This window comes from Rosa rugosa, chromosome 4 (genome assembly GCF_958449725.1).
Source record: "Rosa rugosa chromosome 4, drRosRugo1.1, whole genome shotgun sequence".
In the NCBI taxonomy this organism is placed as follows: Eukaryota; Viridiplantae; Streptophyta; class Magnoliopsida; order Rosales; family Rosaceae; genus Rosa; species Rosa rugosa.
In genome coordinates, this window is record NC_084823.1 from 50,445,866 (window position 1) to 50,468,102 (window position 22,237).

The following is a 22,237-nucleotide window of genomic DNA, read 5'->3' on the forward strand; positions in this document are numbered from 1 at the left end:
GGACCTCATCTTATTTTTGAACATTTTGAAATTCTATTCTGCCCCTCTTGAGATTAAAAAAAAAAAAAAAAAAAAAAATCTAATTTTGAGTCTCTCATCCATGCGTCTGGTCTAGTTTCTTTACATCCTCAGATCATTTCTACCCTCCTCTCTCCATCTAAACTCTCTTTCTTTTGATTCACTAAAATCAGAAGCATAACAGAAGAAAAAAAGATAACAACACACATACACAAATAATATATTCCATCAAATACTAGACATTACATTGCATTAAGCCTTGACACACAACACCCAGTTTCTAGAGGCCGCCCAAACAACTATATGAGGCTCTAGCAATCATATGGAAAAGATCAATTGAGTATTTGAGTTTTGAAGTGTGGGTCATCACACTAGTTAAAATAACTCAAGCCCGTTTTAATTATTTTCACAAATGAGAGAAGAGGTGTAGAGAGAAACGATAAAGGGGCAAAATTGGATGTTTGATGGTAAAAAATATTGAAAGAGGTCCAAATATCTATATGATTATTTTGGAAATATTAGAATTGAATGAATGACAGAAACAGATTGAATGTGAAATCACTGAAATTAAGAGCCATTATGCTTGATCGGTTGATCCCAAACCAAACATGAAAGCTGTAAATAGATGAGGAACCCAACAAACTTCTGGGCACCCACAAGAATAAAGCCACCACTAATGCCAACGTGCACTTTAGATAAACTACGTGACTGGATATTATTTTGGCTACAACGTTTTTACTTTTTTGGTCTTTAACAAATCACTGAATCAGTAGTTCTAATCTGTCAACATCCACAACAAAAAATTAGAAACCCTCGGTGACTTGTTGGTTTCTTTTTTTAAATGATGTGGTTCTTTGACTTGTTGACTTTCAGATACATGGACTGGCTTTATTGAACTCCTTCATCCCACTAGGATTTAGCTGAAGGGGAGCGTAAAACAACAAGGATGAGCTCCATATTTAGATTCAGTTGTTGATCTCGAAACGGCAAGTTTCTTGCAAGTTGCAACAAAAGCTTGCTAGCTTGCTCGTCCGAAATCCAAGAGATCGAGTAAGTTGGAACCAAATTTTAGTGATCCATACTTAATGGTTTGAAAAATACACATAGATAATTTGTTATTGCCATGAAGAAGGCTTGAATATATGTATGTAGTTTGGCAAGTGGATACCGACAATTCTCTTACTCTCCTTTGAAGTTCAATCATGTACAATATTCTAGCACAAGGGAACTATTCCAGGCAAGTGATGGGTAATGACAATGACACAACGTACCTTTGAGCTTACGGTGAAGAAAGGAGAACCAACTTTGGTACCTCCTGTGGTGGAAAAGAAGAAAGGTTTCTACTTCCTCTTAAATCTAGATGAGAATACTCCGGCCATAGTTTGTACCATCTGCTACTTTAAATCAGATTCAAAAGGCAACGAAGAAGCTGTCGAAGTCATTAAAAAAAGCATTGTCAAAAGTTCTTGTTCATTATTATCCTGTGGCAGGAAGGTTCACTAAAAGCTCAGAGGGGAAGGTGAAGGTGATGGTGGATTGCACAGGAGAGATGGAGCTATTTTTGTTGAAGCTGAAGCAAACTACGAAATGAAGGATTGGAGACATAACAAAGCCTGATCCTCTGACTCTTGGGAAGCTGGTTTATGATGCTCCTATTGCCAATAATAACTTAATTACTTGAGATTCCTCCTTTGGTTGCTCAGGTTTGAGTTTCCTACTTTCCATCAGTTTTCATATCTCTTCCGCTTTTGATACACTTGTTTCTTTGACATGCTATGTTATCTGATGATCATCAAACCAAACTGTTCATTAAGTAATGGGAGAATATCACAAATGGTCACTCAACTTTTACCTGCTTTACAATAAAATAGATCTGATCTTTGCGACTGACCAAAAACGTCGCAAATAATAAAAAAAAGACATCGCAACAATGCTTTTGCGACGGATAACAAAGTTTTGGTTACTTATATCACTTTGGACACTCAATTTTAACCCTGTTATTCACTTCAATCACTCAGTTAATTTTTTAGTTAAAAAAACTCTTATTTGCCACAATATCAAGGATATTTTTGTCCAACCAATCATGAAAAATTGAGAAGTCTGAATTAGAATTATTGAGAGAAGTGACTAAAGTGAGACAAAATGTCCATTCAGTGACTAATGTAATTGACAGAGTAATAGTTGAGTGGCTAAAATGATATGTTTGAAAATTGAGTGACCAAAGTGTCGAATGAGTTATAGTTGAGTGATCATTTGTGAAATTCTCCCTTAAGTAAACGAGGACAACATTACATGTTATATATCCGAAAAAAAAATTATTGTTTGCCTCTTTTTTCTCATACCTCATATAATACTCCCTCACAAACAGATTTTATAGAAGCAGGAAAAAAAAAAAAAAACTTTTCTTCTTCTATATGTGAACCATTAATTTTATGTTTATGTTTTCCATTTGTTAACAAGTAAATCTAAAAAGGTGAGTAGTTTCATTTCAGGTGACTAAGTTCAGCTGTGGAGGCTTTGCCCTAGGTTTATGTGTGAACCATTATCTGTTATTATGTTTGATGGTACTGGTGCGATGGAATTTGTTAACTCATGGGGTGAGACTGCTAGAGACTTGCCTCTTAAGGTACCTCCATTTCTAGACAGAAGCATACTCAAAGCCCTAAACCCGCCAAAGATAGATAGAGTTTCCACATGCACCATGAATAGGATGAAATTGAGGATATATCTAATAACAAAAAACTCTATGAAGAAGAAATGGTATATAAGTCCTTCTGTTTTAACCCAGAGAAGCTTGAAAAGCTCAAGAAAACGGCCATAGAAGACGGGGTTCTTGACAAGTGCACTACATTTGAAGCACTATCTGCTTTTGTTTGGAGAGCAAGGACTCGGGCCTTAAATATGAGGCCAGATCAAAAAACAAAGCTTGTTTTTTCAGTTGATGGACGTCGGTCAAGATTTGAGCCAGCAATCCCGAAAGGGTAATTTGGCAATGTAATTGTCATAGCAAACTCAATCTGTACTGCAGGGGAGCTATTGGAGAAACCATTTTCATTTTCTGTTGGGCTAGTTGCTAAGGCAGTTCAAACGGTTACAGATAGTTATATGAGATCAGCTATAGAGACTACTAATTTGAAGTAAATAGAACTCTGCCTTCTTTGACAGCAACACTTTTGTTAGCAACTTGATCTAGGCTAAGTCTACACACAACTGATTTTGGTTGGGGAGAGCCTGTGATGTAAGGGCCAGTGGCTTTGCCTGCTAAGGAAGTGGTTCTGTTCCTTTCGCATGGACAAGACAGGAAAAGCATAAATGTGCTTTTGGGTTTGCCAGCTTCTGCCATGAAGAAATTCGAAGAGTTCATGCAGATTAAAGTTGAACTGGTTAGGAAGAGATCGAATAACCAATAATCAAAGGTGGAAGGTAGTATTTGAACTTGCATATTTTCTTTCTTTCATTTGAACGTGTATGGTTTTTACGCAGATGAGGGGGTACTAATTTCTTCAGCACCTGCAGTTAAGTACTTCTGAATCTGGTTTGGTTCTGTTGCATGCTATTGTTATGATTTGCAACATAGAATAAGTTTTAGTTGGAGATCAAGGATGGGATGCTATTAACATCCTGCTTCAGTGTTGTTTCGTTTGTGGGCACAAATTAGAAGAGAATGAGATTTTCGTGTGTACGTTGTGCATGTGAGATTTGAGTACATAATCAAGTGGATTAAGGATTAATTACAATGATGTAATTGACCATTCTTGTAACAGAAAGACTAACAAGTTATTATTACACCAGGTAGAACTTCACTTGGTAGTTGATCTATATCACAACCTGCTAAATTCAGCTAAACTTGATTATACGACATAAGAAGAAGATTATTTAAAGACCCGAACCCAACGAGATCAAGTATGTGAGCATCACTAGGAAAAAGGTGGCTCGGTTGAGGAACATTTATAAAGGAAGCAGGGAAATTGGGAAAGCTAATCCATCGTAAAAAGAGAGTATTTCAAGCACACAAAATGTAAATAGAAAACGGAAGTCTTCTCTCTATTTTCTCATAATCTTCTGTGTAAGCATCTCAAGTGCTTGAATTACATATATATGTTTCCACAAACTTAACTACTGAACAAATCGATGATGATGGTGATGATGATGATATACAGATGATGGCTAGTCAAAACTGATTTAGCTTAAGCAAGTGACGGACTAAGCAGCACATAAGCACCACCATAGCCCTTAAACTTGCTCGAATTTAAACGAAGATGACGAGTTGGACTGCTGCAAGGTTTGAAGAAAAAATCGTTCGGTGTACTCATCATATCATCATCAACATTGTTCTCCATCGCTGCCAAAACATTGTAGAACAATTCCACATCGCAAGGAAGCATAATTGGACCTCCACTACTGTATCCATAATCCCATGCAGCATACTCTAACAGTACCTTGAACAACGGATGGTTAGCAAACTCAACCTTCACCACGAATCGTTGCTTCTCTGGTCCAACGTAGACCGAGAAGCACCCATCCGGAGCCAATACTCGGTCCTTGCTCTTCTTCCGCTTGCTGCTGCTTTGGTTTGTTAAACTACATCTCTTCCACGCCTTGATCATCAGATTCTTCGCCAACTTTCCCTTCACAATATCCATATGTTTAGCACTAAGAAAAGCGTGCTTAGAGAAATGTAAATAAGAGGATGGGTGACCAACTAAGAAGTTCTTGTCGTGCACCCTTTTATATTTTTTCTCACCAAAAGATGAGAGTGGTATGGAAAGTGAAGATTTGGATGAGAAGATGAAGATCCTACCCAGGGGAGTATATATGCATGTGTTTGATGAGAAGTGAGGCCTATATATGTCCCGAGTAGTCCAAAACACATAGTTCTAATAATGTGGGAGATTTGTCAACTTTCCTCCGCCGGTAGATTTTGAATAATAGACTACATGATTAGTTTATATTGGGGGACAAGAGATGGCCGGACCATTTCATTTTGTCTTCAAAACCACCTGCGCTTAGTGGCGCAGGGCATGAGTAAAAATACATATAGAAATAAAAAACAATTTTGTATAGTTACTACAAAATTTATTGTTTTTGATACAGATCGATATATATTAGTCCGTTGACATGTTTTTTTGATGAGTAATCTCAAGTTTTATTTTAGTACGGATGATTATTTATGGAGTTAAGAGCGTTGTTTCTGGAGATGCTTATAAAAATGAGCTTGAAATATTGGGCATACTTATCAAGATGCCAGAATAAGAATATGAACTTAATGAGTATTAAGTTCCACTAAACAAATGACCAAGAAGCACATTGACGTAAATTATTCCAATAAAGCCTTCTATTATATGGGGTAGAACTATCCAAGGAGCTTGACCAGTGCTAAATGTGAGTGGTGGTAGTGGGTTGTTTAAGTGATCTTCTTGGAAGATTTATTGTTCAATCACCTTGCAACACCTAGCAAGATGGGGGAACCCAGAAAATATTATCTCTATCACAGTATCACACATGGTTTTTGTGTGTAATAACTTTTCCAAATGATCGTGCTTATGGTATTTAAAGTTTACGATCATCTTAATTAAACACTTTTTATGTATAAGCACACGAGACATTAATATATATGAGGCGTGAAGCATAATCTTATAGCTAGCTAGGTGTTATATATCAAAACATAGAGATATGAATTGGTCATAACATACATATACAATGAATTTCCGAACGATGTCGTATATAGCACGGTTAATTGTATCATTAATTTCAAAGGAAATTGGGCAAATACCATAAACTGTAACGTACACCTCTTGCTTTTTGGCCATTCCCACCTTAGTGTGTGAACATACCTCTATTGGACTATATTATGATCTAACAATTAAATTTTATTTGCAAGTTGTATGAAAACTTGAGGATGGCTGAAAAGTGTATTCAACCTTTCAATCCATTAGCTAATCGTGCTTAAGTGAGTAATTTGAATGTCCAAGATAGGGATGGCAATGGGGAGGGTTGGGGATGGGGATCACAATACCATCCTCATACCCGAGGTCATTATCTACCTCCATCCCCGCCTTAATTCCCAATAAAAATAGAGAAAATTTTACAAACGGTACCCGAATTAAGACTCACTCTAAATTTTAGTACCCGACTATGCAAAACTACAACTTTGGTACCCGAAGTTTGAAGTTTGACCCAACATTCATACACGCCGTCATGGACGGCGTTAACTAGCTGACATGTTGCATATTTTGAGGGGTAATTCGGTCCCGTCACTGTTTAAACTACTCCCCAGCACTCGATCACTAGCTTTGATTTCTCAGTCCATCTTCAATTCCAACCAAAACCCAGTTCAACAAACATGTCAATCATCCTACTGCCCATAGTGAGATACCTTGTAATGGGTCTTTTTTCCTCTATTCCCCCATCATAGATGGGCTCTGCAATCACAATCTTAGACATTGGTAGTGTGAGCTCAAAGAGAAGAATGACGGGACTGTGAACAAGGGAAATGGTGAGCTGGGTTTTCGGTGGAGCTAATCTTCAAGGAGAGGATTTTGCTGAATCATGGTGGGTTTTTGGTGCCCGTTGCTTGTTCCGGTTGACGATTTTGGCTCAGGAGTGTACTAGGCTAGTGAAGCTTGAGCTTTCTGGGTGTGAGGGAAGCAGAGAAGACGTCCTGAGTTTTGGAAAATCACCGTAAGCAGAAGTAGAGAAGACATCGATTATAGGGACCTCGACGGCGACGGTGGTAGGGTTTTGTTCAAGCGGTTTTGAGTCCAAGGATGACGACGAGACTATCTCTATCTCAGAATTTCACCACAAGGGATCCGGGTAGGGTAATTTTCAGCTTATGTGGTAATGATAATGCCCCTATGTTGGAGGATTTGAGTTTCTGTGATCATAGGATGCATGGTGTGTGGTTGGCTGATTTCGTATTGTGAGAATTTGAAGACTCTGAGGTTTCAATCTTGTAAACTTTCGTATGGTGGGTGGTTCTCCTACACTCTCAATCATATTCTCTATTCTCATAATATGAAATGGACACCTGACACCAAATCTCTTCTTCCATCAACCATCGTCAGAACCAGTTTGGGAAAGAAAGGTAGTAGATTTTTCAGGAAAAGTAGAGACTTGAAGTTTCTGTTTGATGCTCCTTGATCTTATGCACAGATGATTCGTGTCATAGCTGCTATTAATCTTCAAGTTTCTAGATGTTTCTCTCATTGTTGTGTAGAATTTTCCTAATTTTCAAGAGGGAAAGAACATTGGCTCAAATCAAATAAAGCACTCAAATCCATATTCCAATGACAACCTAACCCAGATGAAGAAGAAAGGATCTGCAAAAGATCAGGGAAGAAGAAGAAGAATGGATCTGCAAAAGATAAGGTGTGGGTAACAAAATGACCTAAATACCCCTCTAAATTTAGCATGTGGATTGTTAGGTAACACCGTCATGGACGGCGTGTATGAATGTTGGGTCGGGCTTCAAACTTCGGGTACCAAAATTGTAGTTTTGCATAGTCAGGTACCAAAATTTAGAGTGGGTCTTAGTTCGAGTACTGTTTGTAAAATTTTCTCATAAAAATATATTGGGGATTCCCCGTCCCCATCTCCATTGGGGACTAACCCTCCAAACCCGCCCCACATCCCCAATAAGAATTTAATAAATAAAATAATTTTTTCTCATATTGTTTTTTTTTTAAATCAAAATCTACAACAAATAAATTTAAAACATGATTAAATTCATAAATCATAATTCAGTGAGTGCAAAAGTCAAAACACCATTAAAGTAAAAGTGTAGCCATTAAAGTAAAGTAGTAAATGTATATATTTGTGATTTATATTATAAAAAATAGATTAAAATATATATATAAGTTAAATATATGTATATATTATTGGGGCGGGTTTGGGGATGGGGATCACAATACCATCCCCGCCCCATCCCCAATCTTATATAGCGGGGATTGAGGATCCTCATCCCCATTCCCCATTTGTCTCTTAATTCTTCTTCCCATTAGGGGGGGTATCCAATGGAGCTCCGCTCCGCTGGGGATTTTTGCCATTCCTAGTCCAAGATTGTAATAAAATGTTGAAATTTTCGTTTATTTCTCCTAATGACCCATGTACGTCGTATATATTAATTGGACGACATACTTGATTTTTTTTTTTTTAATCAACTATTCAAATGCATGCTAGTTAGATAGATTGGTGGAAAAACACTACTGGTTTTTAATTACGTCTTTGTATATACAATAAGCAACTGGGAAACGACCACATGCTATATAAGCAATCAACTTGCCCAAAGATTTGACTACTGCAACTTAATTTATATGGAGCTCCCATTCTTTCTTGTATCTGCCCGAAAATTCTTCAGTACACGGAGGGTGAATGTGCACGGCGTATGTGGTGAAATCTGAGCCGTCGGATACGTTATCCAAGTTGATCATCTGATCCAAAATATCTGGGCCCACGTAGTGTAACCAATCAGAGTTGTTGCACATGGGCCGTGTATGTACACGGCCGTTTACCGAAGACTCTCCGGTATCTGCCTTGTCTGATCTTTATCTGCCATTGGCCTTCTCTTTTAGCTAATAGAAAAATTCTTGCGTGGGGGCCGCCACGTGGTGGGGCAGTGCGGCCCTCCAATAAAAAACTCCAATTTTTTCCCTATTTTCCGAAACTGCCCCCGGTTTTTAATATGCAATACCCAAAATACCCCCCTGCTTGGACACTGATTGGCTCAAGTTGCGGCTTCCTTCTTTCTTTCGTTTTTTTCTTTTTTATCTTAATTTTTTGTATTCTACTATACTCTCCTTAAGTTGGTTCACTGCTCGTGCAAGCGACTTTAATTATGAATCATGATTTATGAAATATATACTAGAACTCTAGAAAGATTTCACCATCAATCCATCGAAACCCCAATGATCTGAGTTTGAATAATACTTTCCATTTTCTCTACTCGCTTGCTTTGAGATGGGGGGAGAAAGTATTTTTCACAATTTTCGCCATCATACGCCATTGCAAAATCCTGATTCTATTTTCATTGATGGAAGTTTTTTACTAGGGTTAATTTCTGTTTACCCATAAATCACATGTATTGTGCCCACTTGCACCAACAAGTTTGTATTGTGCCAATTTACACAAATCTTAGGGGAAAAGACCTATATGGGTAGTCTTTTCTAAACTAGTGCCTATATGTCATATGCTGACTTTTGGATTTAACCTTTGATTTTTCCTAGAAAAACATGTTCACACTTTTGAGAAAAACAAAACTAGCCTTCAACATGCCCAAGTTTTTCACCTAACGGCTCCCTGCCTAACGGTTACTTTAACAGGCGGAATCATTGCTGCTTGTTTCTATCTTAAGCTGAGTCAATTTTTTCTAAGAAATAGAAAGTCTAAGCCTAAAAATAGTACAGGAAAAGGCAGAAACAGATTAAATACTAAAACATCGAACTGAAAATAATGACAAGGTGGATGAGCAATCTGAAAATATTTATTCAAACATAATTACAGACTAAAAACTTCAGAGCCTCATTCTTAGGAAAACAGCTAAGAAGCTGCTTTTAGCTATCCATAAGAATGATTACAGATACTTACTTGTAATGAAAGCACACTAGACAGGAAGGAAGGAGCACACTGCTCTTATAGCATTCTTGAGAGAAGACTTTTCTGCTCAAGTTTCTTATCTAGAACTTTAAAATTTTTCTGATGGTGGAAGTTTTTGATGTAGGAATTCTTCGATGCCTTACAAATGAAACTAAGGCTCCTTATATAGGAAGCGGAACTCAAACTGGAATTCAAAACATAAAAATGTACAGAACAACTCCGTGATTTTCTGCTCTCGTGAGTGCTCCTGATGATGGAGGTCGGACAGGGAAAAGCAGATTTCTTTGGGTGAAATATTTTTCACCTTTTCTTTCTAAAAAGCAAAAGCAGCTTTTGGGAAAAGTCCAAAGATGCTTTCGGTGCTTTCTACACCTGCTGCTTCACATGTTCTAGTCTGTTTTTGAATTGTGGCCAAGGACAAGAGAGTTGTTATCCATCCAGGCCATTCGAGCAGTAGTCTCATTGTCTTCGACATCTGTATCAACATACATCTTGTAGTGGTTGTCCTTTTCAAGTTTTTCAACCCACTGTAAGCATGCCAGTGTCGAATCAATTTCCTTTCTTGTGAGGGATAGGAAAAGGTCACTGCTGATTACGTTAGGATGATCGTAGGCAGTGATTATTATTTTCTCTCCTGCTGCCAGGAATGTATTTCATGTGTCTTCTGCGATGATCTCTTTGATATATTCTAGAGACATGGCCTTCATCCATGGGATGCTTGAGTTTGGCTGGCCATTGTATCCAACACACGCGGGCTGCAGATATCTCCTTTGAATAATTCTTACATAATGATAAGGAGAAATGTATTCAACTTCACCGTTTGCTTTTTGAATCCATTCTGGAGGAGTGGATCTAAACTTCAGTCTAAGCATGCAGTCATTTTTTCTGATATTCTTGACTGTGTTAACGATGATAAGGGGCAGGCCTTTGAGATCATCATTTGTTTTGGTCCATAGATTATGGACAAAACCATTTTCAACAAGCCAAAGCTTGTGTTCTTGAGGATGTTCACTCTAAACATTGACTTAGTATCTTCCAACATAAGGTCTTGCAAAAATGAAGAGGGTTGGAGGAATACATGCCTCAGAATTATGACTTCCTATCAGATTATGGAATTCAAACCAGTCTGATTCTTTTAATGCTATGATAGGAATCTTAGCACTTTCTGGATCTTCAAGATAGTGAATTTTTTCACTTCGAACAGCACTCTGCTGTGTATGAGCTTCTTCAAACTGTGGTCTAGCATTTTCATGGAGTTCTTCCGCTAGAGAGAAGAGAGCTGGGAACATCAGGCCACTGTTTCTTTCTTGAAAGGAAAATAAGAGGTTGTCTAGGATTGCCTTCTGGTGGTAAGCTAGTCTCCTGCCAGTTTTGAACACAGGATCATCAAACGTTTGCAGTTCGTAATTAAAAACATTTATTACTCTAGTTGGAGTTGGTCTGCTTTTTGGCAAAGCAGCAGCCTTCAACAGTCTTGATGAGCCTTTACCGTCTTCCGTTTGAGACGGTCTAGCCAATCCTTTACCCTGGGATTGATCAGTTGGGGCTAATCCTTTTGGACTTAGCAGAAACCTTTTGAGAACTTTTTCTTTGGGATCCTCAGCGGTTTCATGTTCAGTTCTTCTGCTTCTGGGATTGCGACCTTCGTCGTCATCTTTTCGGCTGAACATTGCCATTTCTCTGGTTAAGGCATCTGGAAGATAGTTCTTGTTTCCTGTAATTAATTCAACATTATAATCATATTGGTTAAGAAATAATTGGCAATTTACTAATCTTCCTCTATCAGCAGCTTTGTCTAGTTTAAAATTTTTGAAGTTCTTTACTCTAGCACAATCGGTGCGGACAGTAAAGTGTTTTCCAAGAAAAGCTGGAGAATTTAAAATTGTTTTCTTGACAGCCAAAATTTGTTTTTCCCCTGTGGGATAATTTTGTTCTGCAGGGCTGAACTTGCCGCTACAAAATTTGCAGATCTTTTCAATGTTAGTTCCAGGCGTTTTTTCCAGGACAACACCGGACCAGTAATTATCACTTGCATCTGTTTGGAGGATAATTTCATCGTTTTCCTCTGGTTGTTGGAGAGGAGGGAGATTTTTGCAGAGAGCTTTTATCTGCTTCACAATTTTCTCATCATCTTCAGTGAAGTTCCATTTTTTTTTTAAACTTGTTTTAGGAGATAACATTGCTGTTAGTCTTGAGATTTTGGGAATGAAATCTCTCCCATAATTAATGACTCCTAAGAATCTCTCTAGACTCTTAGCATCACGAATTCTATCTGGGAACTTCCAGATTTTCTCAAGGATGTGAGGTTGGAGTTTTATTACTCCATTCTTGATGTTTATTCCTAGGAAATCAACTTCATCGAGGATAAAGAAGATTTTCTTTTCTCCTAGAATAATTCCATGCTGAACTATCAGCTTTACAACCTCATAGAGGTGTTTCATGTGTTCTTATCTGTTTTTGGAGAAGACAAGGATGTCATCAATGTAGACGACACAGAACTCCGCGACATGTTTAAAGATGTCATCCATATTTTTTTGGAAGATCGAGGGAGCTTGTTTTAGGCCAAAAGGCATTACTAACCATTCGTAATGACCTTGTGGTGTTCTAAATGCAATGAGAGGAATACTCTCAGGATGCATCTTGACTTGCCAAAATCCCGACTTTGCATCGAATTTTGAAAAGACTTTAGCTCCTCTGAGCTGGTTGATCAGTATTCGTACTTGAGCAATTTGATAACCGTCTTTAACGGTCTTCTTATTGATATCTCTGTAGTGAATTACCATTCTAGCTTTTCCTCTGAGGTTTTCTGCATGATTTCTCACTTAGAATGCTGGAGCATGATGAGGGCTAGTGGATGGTTGAATTAATCTCTTGTTCAGGAGATCTTGAATGTCTTTTCTGAATTCTTTCTGATCTTCCTCTTTGTACTGAGGAATTGTTTTGACATGACAGATGGCATTCATATCATGTAATCTTAATTCACAGACCACTGGGTCTTTTTCCCAAAATTTCTGAGGGTCTACATCGATATTCTGTTCCAGTAGTTTCTTGATTTTATCAAGAGTAGGGACTTTCTGGGACTCAAGCTTATTCTGGAAATGCTTGAGGTTATGCTCATGGATAAAACTAGCTTCTTCATTTTCACTAGTTTCTTCTTCTTTTTCAGAATATTCTTCTTCGGAAGATCCTTCAACAAGTAATTCTTCTTGTTGTTTGATTTGGAGTATCGGTTTGAATTTGGGCTTGTAAGGGGTAAGATCACCACTATTCTGTTGCGATCTCTGATACTGCTTAGTGAAGTTTGGAACTACTACACTTTTTGCTTGTGTAAGTCGGTCTGCCCAGAACACCCGTTCTCCTTTTCTGAAGTTAGGGATTCTTCATGCTGGATGAATCTCTGTTGGAGAATAAAATCATTTCCCAACAAGATTTGATCGATCAGCTCCTAGCCTCTTGCTTTTGAGTGGGAGAGAGAGAAGTAGGCTGTGAAAACAAGGGGCAGTGGTTTAGCGGCGAATTTCCGAGCTGATTGGGATCTGCTTGTGTTTGGGAGATGGCGTCGGCGACGATGGAGGCGATGGCGGATCCCAACAGTAGGAGATGGCTTCAGAGAAGGTGAAGAAGTGATCGATCAGATCCTAGCCTCTTGCTTTTGCTCGATGTCCATCTCTGCACCGCCAAGCTAGGTCTTTGCTGGGTTTGGTTTCAATTTGGGGAGAGAAACAGATGGGTTGTGGAGTTTGATCGGAATGGGATTGGTGGGTTGAGAAAGGAGAAAGTAGGCAAAACGAAAAGAAAAAAAAAGGAAAAAAAGAAATTAAAAAGGAAAAAAAGAAGAAAAAAAAAGGAAAAAAAATTAAAAAGGAACAAGAAAAAAAGAAGAAAAATAAAAAAAGAAATTAAAAAGAAAAAAGAAAAAAGAAAAAAAGAAAGGGAAAATTTTTCGAACAGTACCTGAACTAAAGGTCACTGTGAGTTAACGTGCCTCACTTTACACTAACTACACTTTGGTACCTAGACTATAAAACCCGACTACATTTAAATACACGCCGTCAATAACTCCGTTAGTCTTATGTCATTTTTCATTTTTCAAAGGGTAGTTTGGTATTTTTCCTCTCTCTCTCTCTCGACCTCTCGACCTCTCGACCTTTTCTCCTCCTCCTCGTTCTTATTGCCATGACTGATCACACCACCATCTCCCTCTCCTCCAATTCCTGCAACACCCCCAAATCATAGAGATCTAACTCAACCAATCACAATCCACAAAACCTAAATCCCCAAAAACAAGATAAGAAAATTCGAGGGACTCATAAGGACATCCAGATCATTGTGGATAGGGGAATCGCCGGAGAAGCGACTATGGTTCCTGGCAGACCACCGGAGCGTGACAGTGCCGGTGAACATTGACCAGAATGCCGCCAATGCCCAGAACTTGTACCTGCCTTTCCCGAGTACTAGGCTCGAATCAGAGCTGTCCTTCTTCGTGTCGGCGACCGTCACCGTCGGAAGACCATCGTTATCTTTCATTTCCGGACCAGATATCTTCCTTGATGATTTAAGATCCTTAATTTCTTCTTTAAGTGGATGAACCTATTTCCAAACCCGATTCGTGCATCGGGCTCTTACTTTTTCTGATTCTGCAAATCCTTCTCAGGAACACATTATACCCAACTTGCTTGCGTCTTCTGATTTGGGTTTTGGAGAAGAGCACAAGGAGGTTTGAATTCTGTTACATGTGGAAGCTTTACAAGGATTTGGGGCTCGTTCATTTGCTATTTGGGCTTCGTTCTTGTCTTCTTGTCCATACTACCTTGTGCTTCATATCAGTTCTAATCTAGGCTCCCAAAACAGAAAAGGAGCAGAAGCAGCAAGCAAAAACCTACAATTTTATCCATGAAAATGGAGAAGATGTAGGAGCTGCAGACGAAAGAGAGAGAAATAGATGAAGAAGAAGAGAATAGTCAAAGAGAAATAGAGAGAGCTGGGTGTCCAGAGTAGAAAAGAAAGAGAGAGAAAGCTGTGTGTCCAGAGTAGGAGAGAAAGAGATTGGTGTCTGGAGTATAAATCCAAAAAGACAACTTTACCCTTGAAAATATGTCAGGTGGCATGCCAATTAACGGAGTTATTGACGGCGTGTATTTAAATGTAGTCGGGTTTTATAATCCAGGTACCAAAGTGTAGTTAGTGTAAAGTGAGGCACGTTAATTCACAGTGACCTTTAGTTCAGGTACTATTCGAAAAATTCTCCCAAAAAGAAATTAAAAAGGAAAAAGAAAAAAAAAGGAGAAAAAGAAATTAAAAAGGAAAAAGAAATAACAGAGGGGTATATTGGACATTTCACCTAAGGCCAACTCCTAATTTGATGCGGGAGGGACCAATCAGACAGAGATTTTGACGTTAAGCTTTTCAGATTAATTGAGAATGTCAGGGACTGAAACGAAAAAAGGGTCATAGTACAGGGACTAAACATAATTTAATCCAAATATATATATATATATGTGTGTGTGTGTGTGTGTGTGTGTGTGTGTGCGCGCACATGCATATGGTGTATTGCATAAGAGCCGTAATTCATACTTCGGTGTTGTCATATGCTATTTCTAAGAATTATTTGATATATTGTCTATGCTGCCATGCAATCTACTTCATAAGCTAGTAGTGTTGATTTTACATACCCATGTACTAATCACCTATTTTTTATTTTTGAGGAGAAACAATCACCGAATACTTCTTCGATCAATGAAGTTATTGACCATCTACTATGGTACATCGCCGGAGCAATGGAGCGTCATGCTTGGACAACTCCAACATGATTTGGGTACTTATATCAATTCCAACCCCAACTCACTCCAAATCGGCATAAGATAAGTCACTATATCTTATCTCTTACGCTCTTACAATTAGAGCATTTGCCATGACTATACATGTCTCCATGACCCTTAAGCATGCCTAAAAAATGTTATTAGCAACTTTACTACAAGTACATGCTACACACATACATGCTTAGATTCACTTTCATGTGACATTCATCTAGAAGCTTGTGACACTTACAACTTAGTTAAACATGCTCGGATAAACGACTTGCTCGGGTTACGACTCGCTTGAGTATCGAGTATGGTCACGACTTGCACTTGGGCCACGCCCCGCATGCTCACACAACGCCTACACGCTCAACTACACCCAACTTGCTCGATCATGTCCAACATGCTTTACTTAAGCCCCAAGTTCACAAACGCTTCATACTATGTCACCGGGACTACTCCCACAATTTTCTTTGGACACCCATTACACTTGCCACTATCTATTGTGCGTGTTATATGGCCATAAGATCCACATATACAAATACCAATATTTTACATGTTCATACACATTAATGGAATATTGAATTCTTCTACCATTTGTCGCTTGCAACAAATCGAATTCTTTTCGCATTCCATTAATACGAGCGGTAACCAATACAACAAAGCATTCTACATATGCGGGATTTTCGTCTCATTGTGCAGGTTAGACAAGTCCCTTCTTGCTTAAGGAGTTCGGGGACTTGTAGGGGCTAGGCGCCTCTCAGACATTATTTATGCTTGATGACTTCATGATTATAACTCCCCAACCAAGAAGCTCCTCTTACTCGGGGACTTCGGGGACATGTAGATACCTTTACTAGCAAGGCTAGTTTGCTACCTCACCAAGCATAAACAACACCCTCGTGGGATCCAACCACTACTTGCATCTTGTAGCCTCATGTTCAAGCTACGCTACGGTATCTTGAAGTGGCAAATACGTCGCCGGGAAGCCACCTTTCCGGCCTTGCCAACATGCCCTCACAACATAGCTTTTCTATACTAGAATAGTGATATTTGAGTCCTACATCGGAAACCATGTAAAGGAAGAGCTCTCCTTCACCTATAAAAGGAATGCCTCCTCCCACAACTCAACACATTCCATATCACTCCATTACACACTTTGTAATCCCAAACACACATACTACAACATTCAAGTGGACGTAGTTTCCCGCTAAGGCGGGAAACGAACCACTATACTTCTCGTGTGTGCCTCTCTCACTCTCTCCTCTCTCTATCTCTGTTACGTTAATTAGATACCCACGGATCCAAACATTAACAATCTTTAAGAGTATATAAGAGATTTTCAATATTTTGCTCAGCTTTATAGATTCTTTTCTGGACTATAAAGATGATATCCCAGTAGTCGGGAGTTTCTCTTTTAAGCCTTGATCTGAATCTTTTAATTTTCTCAACTTTTCTTTTTCTTCAGTCAGTTCTTTGCTAGTAATATTACAGATAGCAATTAACTCAAGTCTATCGATGATCGGAATTATGAATAGTAAAATTCAACTGCTTTCCTTTGAATATAGAGGATGAAATTATGATCTGTAATTATACTGTAAACTAATAAATTCAAGATGGGCCCACCACGCTTTATCAAAAATAATAATTATGTAAGATAAAAGAAAAGGATTATGGAGACGGGTATTAGTGGGATGAATAGTGAGTGGTTTTGAAAAGTAGGGAGAAAAAGTGGAAAGTTTTGTGTGAGTGGGAATAAAAATAAGTTGGTGGGGTGTATGGAAAGTATATTGCTAGATTTGGGGTGTATGAGAATTTTCCCTTTTACTATATTTAAGATTAGCAATAAGTTTATATTCGGATTTTCAATCGTGCATTTGTAGGGGATTTGTTCATGGATCAAGAAGTGTTCAGCATAATATCAATATTTCTCAAGACTAAGTGTATTGGAAAATTAATAAAACCAAATTGTTCAAGTAAATCTCTATTTTGTGTCTGGCTCAAACTCTAGGTTACTCTATCTCGAAGAATCTTAGAGATATCCATTCAATGTATGATTACCTTTCCTTGTACAATTCAGATTCTATGCATTGTAATCATCTATATAAAGAGACCCATATTATCAATGAGAATACACAACAACTTTCTCTCAATTACCGTTTCTCTAAAACACGTTATCAGCACTAAACCCTAACCCTGAAACCCTAATTCCGTGGCTCTCAAATCCCAGCATCCACCGCCCCACATATTGAAGCCCCAGTCTCTAGGAGCCCAGAACCGGCGGCTGAATCACCAAAACTTGCCGGAATCCGCCTTAACCGGCCATCGGAAAATCTGGACCGGCCCCTGTCCTGTGCCTGCCCCCTGCATACCTGTCGACAGATCTGTCGAGCCCCTGCCAAGACCTGCGCACCCCTGTGCCTGCCTCTGCCCCTGCCGACACTTGCGTACCCCTGTGCCTGCCCCCGCGCACACCTGCCGAGCATCTATCGACAGATCCCTCGCACAGCCCTCTCCTGCCCCGCGCGCGCCCCTGCTCTCGACATCCCTCGACAGGCCCTTAAGTGCGAGCCCAAGCCTCGACAGCCCTTGCGGAGAGGTGATTCGCTCACCAGAAGTTCGAAAGTAATCGAGGGTGTCAGAAACTCGAAAATAAGCAAACGAACTCCTAAGAACCAGAACCAATACCAGAACAAAAGGAGCAGCTGTTTCGGATCCAAGATCCGAATGTGTAAGCGACCTGGATCCCAAATACGGATCCAAATCTGGCCCGAGACCCAAATCAAGTCTGCCAAAACAAATCTGACAAGAGCCCAAGCCCATTTGAATCTGATTTGGGCACCCATGCACATGGGCACCCTAGCATCAGCTCCTCCCTGCTCTGCCCTCGACCCTAGGCGCTGCGCCGTCATTCCTGGCCGGAGACCTCCATTCCCAGACTTGTCTGCTCGAATCAGAGCGTTGACTCCTGCCCCAGTGGTACACGGATCCACTGACTGGAACCACAGCCGGCCTGCATCGTTCGCCTTACGAGGATTGGAGCTCCTCAGAGATGGGGTTGAGGTCTTCGCAGCAGATGGTCTTGGCGAAATCGGTGGTGGAATCCCATCACCTGTAATCATGGTCAAGCAGCGGCCCATCACCTCCCCCAGACCAGATCTATCCCACAAGCCCATCTTCAGACGTGCCCGGCACTGTCGGATTGGGTTAACAGCCGGTGTCGTGCCAACCCAGCAAGGCGGCACATCCCCAGCTTCTCTCCACCAATCACCATCAGATCCACTTTCCTCCGATTTTAGTCGAGCCCGGATTGGACGAAGATGACGAACTCTCGGTGCCATCCCAGTCCAGGTATGCAGCGCAGCCTCTTCCCTCCTCAGAAAAGAACCGATATGATCAGATAGCATCTGATAAAAGGAGGTCGTCGCCGGCAATATTGCAAGCCACGGCCTATCAGGCGACATGGAATGAGCCGTGCGCCAAGGTAGCGACACCGAGAACGATGCCGGAATGTTGCTCCATCGTTGATGGAGTAAGGTACAGAGAGGCCAAGAGCGGCGCTCTCCCAACCCTAGCAGAGCGCTAGGTATTTTCATTTCAGTTAATATTCGATGGCAATATCAATGTTAGGAATACATGTATAATCCAATCCATTGTAGCATAAGATTTTCTACATTTTCTAGTTCAATATGTTCTCATATTGATACTAAAATTTTAGAGGAAACTAAATAAACCTTTTAAGTTATTCGGCTTCTTTTGGAGACTTAATTATCAAGAAAATGTTGATGATGTTAAAAAGTATTGACTTACTTTGTAGAGAATAAGAAACGTATAAAGAGATGAGGGGAAAATAAAGAAGTGTTTTATTCAGTCTCAGAGCCCTCCCTTATATAGAGGTAGGGTTTACATGATAAGTGTTCACACTATTAAGATATTACATGTAGGTCCCTAACTAATAACGTGGACAGCCACATAAGAAATAATATTTACAACACTCCCCCTTGGATGTCCACCAATTGATGATGACATTGGATGCGCTTATTGTTGCCTCACTAAAAACCTTGCCAGGTAACAAAAACCCAGTGGGATAAAAATAACCCTGGTCGAAGGACAAAAAGAGCACAACGCGCATATGTCCTAGGTAGCATGTTTCTTGATGCTCCCCCTGATTGAAATCTCCCCCTGATCTTTGCATGCGTCGCTTGATAGCTTCGAGAGTCATCTCAATCCAATCCCTTCCACTAACTTCTGGAAAGTACACTTAGGTAGAGATTTGGTGAATAAATCAGCTAAGTTTTCATCGGATCGAATTTGCTTTACTGCAATTTCTTGATTCTTTTGAAGCTCATGGGTGTGGAAGAACTTTGGTGCGATATGCTTAGTCTTGTCACCTTTGATGAATCCTTCTTTAATCTGAGCAATACAAGCAGCATTGTCTTCATACATGACTGTTGGATTGTCAGTTACTGAAGGTAAATCACACGTGCTTCGAATATGGCGAATCATGGATCTTAACCAAAAACATTCTCGGCCAGCTTCATATAATGCAATTATTTCTGAATGATTAGAGGAAGTAGCCACGAGTGTTTGCTTAGATGATCGCCATGAAATTGCAGTGTCTCCACAAGTAAAAACATATCCTGTTTGAGAGCGACCTCTATGCGGATCAGAGAGATATCCTGCATCAGCATATCCAACAATCGTGGGATTATCAACAGATTTATTTGTATAAAATAAACCCATATCTGTTGTACCACGAAGGTAGCGTAAAATGTCTTTTACGCCTTTCCAATGGCGTGATGTTGGAGCAGAGCTATATCTTGCCAACACACTAACTGCAAATGCAATGTCCGGTCTTGTACATTGTGCCAAATAAAGTAGGGCACCAATAGCACTAAGATATGGTACTTCTGGACCGAGGATAATTTCGTCATCTTGTCTGGGACGAAATGGATCTTTCATAGTGTCAAGACTCCGAACAACCATTGGGGTACTAAGTGGGTGAGCTTTGTCCATACCGAATCTCTTTAGAATTTTTTCATTATAAGCAGATTGATGGACAAGAATCCCACTATCCAAATGCTCAATTTGTAGCCCAAGGCAATACCTTGTTTTTCCAAGGTCTTTCATTTCAAATTCTTTCTTTAAATATTCAGCAGTTTTTCCAAGTTCTGAAGAACTTCCCATTAGATTCATGTCATCGACATAAACTGCGACTATTACAAAACCAGAATTTGATTTCATAATGAACACGCAAGGACATATAGGATCATTGACATATCCTTCCTTAAGTAGATACTCACTGAGGCGGTTGTACCACATTCGTCCAGATTGCTTCAATCCATATAAGGATCGTCTCAGTTTGATTGAGTACATATTGCGTGGTTTTGCAGTTGCTTCAGGCAACCTAAGTCCTTCTGGGACTTTCATGTAGATATCAGTATCTAACTCACCATATAGGTATGCAGTAACAACATCCATAAGTCGCATATCAAGTTTTTCCGAAACTACTAAACTTATTAGATAGCGGAATGTGATAGCATTCATTACGGGAGAATATGTTTCCTCATAATCTATCCCAAGCCTTTGTGAAAAACCTTGCGCGACAAGTCGCGCCTTATATCTTGCAATCTCATTTCTCTCATTACGCTTTCTTACAAATACCCATTTATATCCAACCGGTTTGACATTGGGTGGTGTCTGGACAACAGGTCCGAAAACACTGCGTTTTTCTAGAGAATTTAATTCAGTTTGGATTGCATCTTTCCATTTGAGCCAGTCATGTCTCTGTCTACATTCATTAACAGAGCGAGGTTCAGTGTCATCGCCTTTTATTATTTCAGTAGCTACTGCGAATGAGAATATATTGTCTATGATCATATCTCTACGATCCCACAACTCATTGGTGTACACGTAGTTTACGGAAATTTCCTTATTTTCAGGTACTTGAGCCTCTTCATGGGCTGGTGTCTCACCGATGTCATTTTCCTCTTCTGTAGTCACAGAATCATGAATTGTGGATCAGACATTAATGTCTTGCCCAATATTCTCTTCAGGGGCGATTTCATTAGGATTCAGATGTGCCTTTGTTTTCCTCTTTCTAGGAACCGAATCTTTTGAACCTACAGGTCTGCCACGCTTCAGGCGTGCATCAGATGGCTCATTGGCCACCACATTATTTTGTCCAATTTGGACATTAATTCTTGCCGGTGCATTTATTGCTGGGATATGTGATCTTGTCACTTTTGCCTGAGTTACAGTTTCTCCACAAAGATTCATTTGGGAGGTGATCCTGAACATGGCAGAATTATAATCTATCACAGAACTGTAATCTTGAAGGCGCAGATGCGTCCATTCATAACGTGCTCTAGGGAGCACAACAGTCTTTTGGTGAGCGAACCTATCTGCCAAACCTGTCCATAGCTCAAGTGGGTCTTTGACAGTTAAGTACTCGTCCTTCAATCCCTGATGGAGATGGTGGCGCAGAAAAATCATAGCCTTAGCTTTATTCTGCGGGGACGCTGAGTTTCCTTCCTTGATTGTAGGCCCAAGGTTTTGGGCTTCGAGATGAATCTCTGCATCAAGAGCCCAAGACAGGTAGTTCTTGCCAGAGATGTCAAGGGCGACAAAATCCAATTTTGCCAAATTCGTCATCTTCCTGCCACAATGAAGATGAGGTATGTTAGGATCCATGTATAGTGTTAGAACTACAGGTTCTTAACAAATAAGTAATCGATATCGAAACTTCAGGTTCGAAAGAAAAAAAATGAACATTGGATCGCAATTATATACACGAAGCTTCAGGTTCGTGGTCTTATGATTAGAAC

The 22,237-nt window shown here is 39.7% G+C and overlaps 2 protein-coding genes and 1 pseudogene across 2 annotated transcripts; 1 reads left to right on the forward strand and 2 right to left on the reverse strand.

Annotated features, from left to right (window-relative positions):
* The first annotated feature begins 1,003 nt into the window (after nucleotides 1-1,003).
* On the forward strand, nucleotides 1,004-3,719 carry LOC133742745 (omega-hydroxypalmitate O-feruloyl transferase-like; annotated as a pseudogene).
* A 167-nt stretch (nucleotides 3,720-3,886) lies between these two features.
* Nucleotides 3,887-4,805, reverse strand: LOC133742747 (auxin-responsive protein SAUR71-like). Its single transcript, XM_062170421.1, has one exon. The coding sequence runs from the start codon at nucleotides 4,659-4,661 to the stop codon at nucleotides 4,206-4,208; it is 456 nt and encodes a 151-aa protein (XP_062026405.1). The 5' UTR covers nucleotides 4,662-4,805; the 3' UTR covers nucleotides 3,887-4,205.
* Nucleotides 4,806-21,431: 16,626 nt separating this feature from the next.
* LOC133744976 (uncharacterized) lies at nucleotides 21,432-22,103 on the reverse strand. The gene has a single exon (XM_062172990.1). The coding sequence runs from the start codon at nucleotides 22,101-22,103 to the stop codon at nucleotides 21,432-21,434; it is 672 nt and encodes a 223-aa protein (XP_062028974.1).
* Between the last annotated feature and the right edge of the window lie 134 nt (nucleotides 22,104-22,237).

Bases quoted from the DNA above. Each gene is read 5' to 3' on its own strand.
- LOC133742747 (XM_062170421.1), bottom strand. From the start codon at position 4,661: ATGGATATTGTGAAGGGAAAGTTGGCGAAGAATCTGATGATCAAGGCG.
- LOC133744976 (XM_062172990.1), bottom strand. From the start codon at position 22,103: ATGGATCCTAACATACCTCATCTTCATTGTGGCAGGAAGATGACGAAT.